The sequence below is a fragment of the Scatophagus argus genome, chromosome 2 (assembly GCF_020382885.2).
Source record: "Scatophagus argus isolate fScaArg1 chromosome 2, fScaArg1.pri, whole genome shotgun sequence".
Classification (NCBI taxonomy): Eukaryota; Metazoa; Chordata; class Actinopteri; family Scatophagidae; genus Scatophagus; species Scatophagus argus.
Window position 1 is genome coordinate 26,370,295 of NC_058494.1, and position 6,000 is coordinate 26,376,294.

Sequence of the window (6,000 nt, forward strand, 5' to 3'; positions counted from 1 at the left end):
ATGCTCAGAAGACACAAACACAAGCAGAGGCCTCGGAGAAACCTGAAATACTGATTTTCCTTCCTTGATTACAGGCAGTTCAAGCTAAGCAGGAGATAAATAGTTAGAGCTGAGTTAAGCTGCGTTCTTCTGTGTGAATGTCATGGCTGTCATGTGCTGACCCTGACCAGCTCGGCACGTTTAGCATCACAGCAGCTTCAGGTTAATTAGCACCTTCTCACCGTTGGATTTTGAAAGCCGAGCGTTGGTTGATCTGAGTGATCTCTCGTCAGGCCATCAGCAGCCTCTCAGCTCGCCGTAGCCCAGCAACGCCGCTCACAGAGCCTCAGCGCCTGATCTGCGGCGTTGCTCAGAGCGAGGCCTGCGGTGTTTGGGAACGTGGACGGGCGACGTCGGCAGTGTGGGTATTCTGGTTTAATCTCAGACGAGGCCAGAGGACACTCGAAGCTGAGAGTCCACTTGATCAGCTGTCGAGTGCTTAAATGTTTGGATGTTTCACTGCTGAGGAGGAAGAGGAGGAGGAGGATCGGCTAGCCGACAGCCTGACTCACACACCAACACACACACACACACACACACTGAGGTTATTTGTGTGATAAGCAACTGAAATACAGAGAAAAATACTGAGAATGAGAAAACAGAAGAAAACTGATAAAAGAGAGCTTTGACTCCCTCCTGGTCCAAATGTCTGAATCTGTGCCCACATTGTCTGTGATTCTCAGGGTCTTATGTTGTGTCCAGTAACCACTGACAGGCGGGATGCCATGTAGAAAAGGCGATCAAAAGAAAATTAGTTGCCAAATATTTTGCTAATTGATTAATCTACTTTTCAAATGGATTTGGGATTTAAAAAGTCGGGAATGTTAAAGAAAGAGGATCAGCTAACATCTGACGAGTCTGAATTGCTCACGTTATGCTTAAAAACTTTATATGTCAGTAATATGTCAGGTTGTAAGTTTGTCTTTCTGCCCCCTAGTGGTCAAATCCTGTTTAATACAGCTTTAATAGCAGTCCACGTCTGATTTAAAGGCTGCACTGTGAATCTAATCCGAGGTGTTTGTGTCGCGTGCAGCACTGAGACGGTGAACGATGGGCAGTTTCACACCGTGGAGCTGGTGACCTTCAACCGCATGGTGAACCTGTCTGTGGACGGAGGAGAGCCCACCACCCTGGACAGCCAGGGCCGGAGCCAGCCGGCGACGGGGGAGGCACCTCTGTATGTAGGAGGTACGTGGAGGGTAAACACTCAAATTAATTTGTTTATTTTAATTTTTAATAACAAAATTATTCCAAACCGAGTGTTTCTAATTTCATTTATTCATATACACGACTGTGAAACTTTATTACATGTTTTCCAACCCTGCGGAAAATGTCATGTTAGCTTTTTGTTAGATGTTCTGATATTATTAAATGTTCTTTTGTGTGGGTTTGTTGGCGTTCACAGTTTAATATTGTCGACAGCAAACCCATAGAAAATTCAAATTCACTGACTTCTGGCGAATTATTGCTTTTTTTAACTGTACAGCCCTGCATTGCTGGCATTATTTCCTTGTTACCCCCCCGACAAACCCCCAAAAAACATGACCAGCTGCCTGAGTGAAGATTAGAAGATACAGTTAGTTTTTATATTTTTTGTTCGTCTAAAGTGTGTTTGACTCCGTCGGGGTTGGAGCAGCTTGTGCTCTCATGATGGAGCGGCGAGAAGCTGATTAACACATTCACACACACACACAAAAAAAGGATCTTGTGTTTATGCCGAACTTTCTCGGCGTCACGGGCCTCTGGAGTTTACCTGCACCCGTCTGTCTCTCCAGGTATGCCGGAGGAGGTGATGCCAGCCTCTCTGGGTCTGTCCTCTCAGACCCTCAACGTGTCCAGTTTCCACGGCTGCATCAGGAACCTGTACATCAACCACGAGCTGCAGGACTTCACCCGCAGCCACATGAAGCCGGGGGTGGTGCCCGGCTGCCAGGCCTGCCGCAAGCTCTACTGTCTGCACGGCGTCTGCCAGCCCAACGCTGCCCAGGTGGGAGGCAGCCCACAGCCTCGGTCCAAAAGAGCTGCGAATTAGGGACTAACTGTGCATGAATCCCATAAATCGGGTTGAAACTCTTCCTTTATTTCCCCAAAGTTTCCCTCGGCATCAAATTCCTGGTTACTTGAATGTTTCATTGAGCTCTCTTGCATTATGTGAAGGACGCGTGAATGGTACTGTAATTCAGTTTGATTGTATGTGTTGTAAGAGTTCTTTATTCTGCCGATATGTTTTGAAGAGCTCAGAATAAGGAGATGATGATGTATTTTTCTTTGCGTCATTTGGGTAAAAACGTCCATTATGATTTTTCTTTGTGCGGATAAGAGATGAAATGAAGCAATAAACATGTTGTGTGTTCGCAGGGTCCTCAGTGTCACTGCCAGGCAGGCTGGACGGGCCAACACTGCAACCAGCCAATAGCAGGAGGCCTATCTGGAGCAGACGTCGTCACCACGGCGACTGGCGTCAACCCGTGTGAAGGCAACAAGTGAGTGCGGCTTGTCCAGGTCACGCGTCACGCACTTCTCATTGAGTCCGCGTTACAGACGGTGTTGGTATGTGACATCTAATGTTGGGCTTCAATCCAGGTGTGTGAAGGGTGTGTGCGTGGCGCTGGACGCTCAGACGTACCGCTGCGACTGCCAAGAGGGATACCGCGGCGCCTTGTGCAGCCTGCGGGGGGAGCCGGTGGGCTCGTGCCGGGGTCTGCAGTGTGCGCACGGCCACTGTGAGGACACGGAGGACGGAGAGCACTGCGTCTGTGAGCCGGGATACAGCGGAGAGAGCTGCGACGTCGGTGAGGAAACACATCTGGGTCACATGTTCAAAGCCCGACCAATCGCAGCTTAAAGTCGTCCGCAACCTGCACGGAGCGCAGAGCTGTGTGTGTAGAGCATCTCTCACAGAAGAAATGTAAAAGTAATGAATCAAAGTGCTTTACAGCCGAGAACTCACATGCAGCAAGTGCTTCATGTAAGAGAAGCAAAGAACACGAAAACAGGGATGGAAAATTAATGTAAACTACATGAAGGCAGAGCAGCAGTGCAAGGCTCAAACCAGTTTCCGGCCTGCAGGAGGTCCAGCTAAACGCTGCGGTGAAGAGATCGATTTCTAGCTTTCTTTCAAAGATATTAACGAGCCTGACTTCTTATATGGCTTCAGGTGCAATATGTACACAAAAGTATTGGGACACCTGACCATCACACCAACAGGGACTTTAATGACGTCTCATTGTAAACACACAGACAGCTTTGCAGCTCTAACAGCTTCCACTCTTCTGTGAAGGCTTTCCACAACATGTTGGAGTGTTTCTGTGGGAATTTGTGCCCATTCATGCAGTAGAGCATTTGTGAGGTCAGATAGTGAGTAAGTTAGCAGCTTAACTTGTGTATAAGGAGGAGGACCTGCTGCAGTGAGTGTTGGTCATAATCATCCAGTCTCCACATTAGAGTCATCCAGAAGAACACTGAGCTGTTAGGATTTTCCAAGAAGGACCCAAATGCACGTTGAGTAAAAATAAAAAGCTTTAATAACAAAGCTGAGTCCAGACAATAAAAACTGTCTTGTCTTCGTCCGTCCTGTGTGTCTCCGCCCACAGAGTCCCCGTGTCGCGGCGAGCCGGTGAGGGATTACCACCGGCTGCAGCGCGGCACCGTCCTGTGCCAGACATCCAAGCCTTTCTCCTGGGTGGAGTGTCGGGGTCGCTGCCAGGCGGGAAGCGAGGCGGGCGCCATCGCCGCCCCCTGCTGCGCTCCTCTGAGGGTGCGACGCCGGCGGCTCGCCTTCGAATGCGACGACGGGACCTCGTTCACGCAGGATGTGGAGAAGCCTGTGGAATGTGGCTGCAAGGAGTGTGTGTAGTCCTGATGGTGCCCACGACACACACACACACACACACACACACACACACCAAGTCAAAGAGGTACACACACTGTAGGGACTCTATCACTGATAAACGGACATTGTGGTGTTTGATTTGTGTCTTCTGGCGCACAGACGCGCTCTTTGTAACATGAGTTCTTCCCTCCCGAAAAACATGAAATCAACGAGTCGACCTCATCGTCATCTTCCTCCTCTTCATCACTGACTACCTAACTCCACCCCCTTTTTTGCTACTCGCGTGTTGAACAGCCCGAAGTGCAGACGTGCAAACGCAGATCAGTTGGCTTTTCACGCAGCCAAACGGCATAAAGTAGACGTAACGTTAGCCGTGAGTTGAATTTAGACGTTAATCTGATGAGGGTTGTGCTCTCCGTCGTTACATTTCAAAGTAAACGCACGCCACTGACTTCAACCCGAGTGCGCGTTAAGGGGTCGCGGCTGCTCCCGGCTCAGCCCGAAGGTCGGGAGGTCACGGGGGACAGCAGAGGGGCCGTCACATGTTCCCGCCGCTGCTCACCAGACGCCCGTTCTCCCGGTTTAGACTGGGCGGGGTGAGCTGGGTGCGTGTGTGTGTGTGTGAGTGTGTGTGTGTTACCTGTACGTATGTCCTTGTGAGGACCAGACTTTGTCGACCTTGAGAGTGAAGACATTTTGTCTGTTTTGAATCGAAACGCGTGTTTCATCAGGTTTTTGAGGACTTCGGCTGCTGGAGGGGAGGGAAACAAGCTGTTAACGCAACACTGGGTCGCAGCGTTTGTAAAAATGTTGTCGAGTAAAGTACAAACAGCTTCCTCCTTTGAAGCAGCGTCGGTGCTCCGCTGTGTTTGGTGTCTCAACAACTGAAAAGACATTTTTGCTATTACGGCGAGAGTAACGTGGTTTGTTCTCCACTCTCTCCTGAGGGAAATTTGTGGCTCGTCAGCCGCCGTGTGCGAGTCGCTCGCCGTGTGCTGCCGAGAGCGTTGAGAGCGAAAACAAAAACAGTGAGCTGAAAGATGCTAAAGCGCTCCGAGAGCTCAGAGTTCTGGCTTTAAATTTAAAAATGATGGCTTTGCATTGTGTCAGAACATTAAAAAGACGTTCAAATAATGCAGGAAGGTCAGGGTCCTCACAAGTATGGAAGTTTGTGTGTGTGTGTGTGTGTGTGTGTGTGTGTTCGTCACCGTACGACGCTTCCAACAACACGACGCTGTCCCTCATAATGAGCTTCATTATGCGACGAGTTTGCAGGGCGTTCGTTCAGATCAAACGCCTCCTCTCCGATTTGTCAGAAGAGCCAGTGAACGCATCATAGAAATTGTAGCTTTTATATATGATGACATGTTATTTATATGGATGTGAAACTAAAATAAAGCTGCATAATATTGAATTTTAACATGTTTTTATTTGTTTGTTGTTGGTTTTTTTGTTGTTGTTGTTAGCCTTTCAGTCACATATCAGATTCAAACTAATGTAGCTTTCATTATTATTGTTATACGTGCAGTACATCCACACACAGTAACAGTCTAACAGATTGTAATATATACTATAAGCTTATAACTCATTTGATTTTGTCATAGTATTTTTATATGTTGAAGAGGATGTTGTCGCTGTATCATCTGTAGACTGTAGAGAAGTCTTTGTTTTCGGTTGTTTCCAAGCCGCCCTCACATCATTGGTGGGAATTTTACATAAAAAGATTAAAAAAAGAACAAAAAGAAGAAAACATCAGGTAGTGTCGGTTCACGTTGCCTCAGCCGAAAGGAGGCGACAACTAGTGCTTCTTTTCCTATTTATTTAAATAAAAAGCTGTTTCTCCTTCGTCGTTTTCTTTTCTTTTGCTTCCTCTTCAGCCTTGACTCTGGCTCGGGTTTTCCTGTTGTTGTTGCTCTGACCTTTGACCTCATTGTGTCACGGGCTGTCTGGCGTCGGGGCTGAGCCGATGGGCGATGGCAAGCAGCTCGCCGGGTGGAGAGACGGAGACGGAGGGAGGGAGGGGGTGGGTGGTGATGGGGGAGAGCCGAGCAAGACGGAGGACAAAGTAAGGAAGGATGGAGAGGAAAGAGGGACGTCCCAGTGCGAGGGGGAGGAGGGGGAGGAGGTGG

The 6,000-nt window shown here is 48.6% G+C and overlaps 1 protein-coding gene across 3 annotated transcripts in view; it reads left to right on the top strand.

Annotated features, from left to right (window-relative positions):
* The window catches only part of slit1b (slit homolog 1b (Drosophila)), a 50,828-nt gene extending 45,112 nt beyond the window's left edge, over positions 1–5,716 (top strand). For all 3 annotated transcript variants that reach the window (XM_046374219.1, XM_046374229.1, XM_046374237.1), the window contains 5 exons: positions 1,073–1,227; positions 1,815–2,026; positions 2,398–2,522; positions 2,623–2,831; positions 3,633–5,716. In XM_046374219.1, coding sequence (XP_046230175.1) covers positions 1,073–1,227; positions 1,815–2,026; positions 2,398–2,522; positions 2,623–2,831; positions 3,633–3,895 — 964 coding nt within the window. In that variant the 3' untranslated portion in view covers positions 3,896–5,716. The remainder of the gene's footprint in view (positions 1–1,072; positions 1,228–1,814; positions 2,027–2,397; positions 2,523–2,622; positions 2,832–3,632) is intronic.
* The last annotated feature ends 284 nt before the right edge of the window (positions 5,717–6,000 follow it).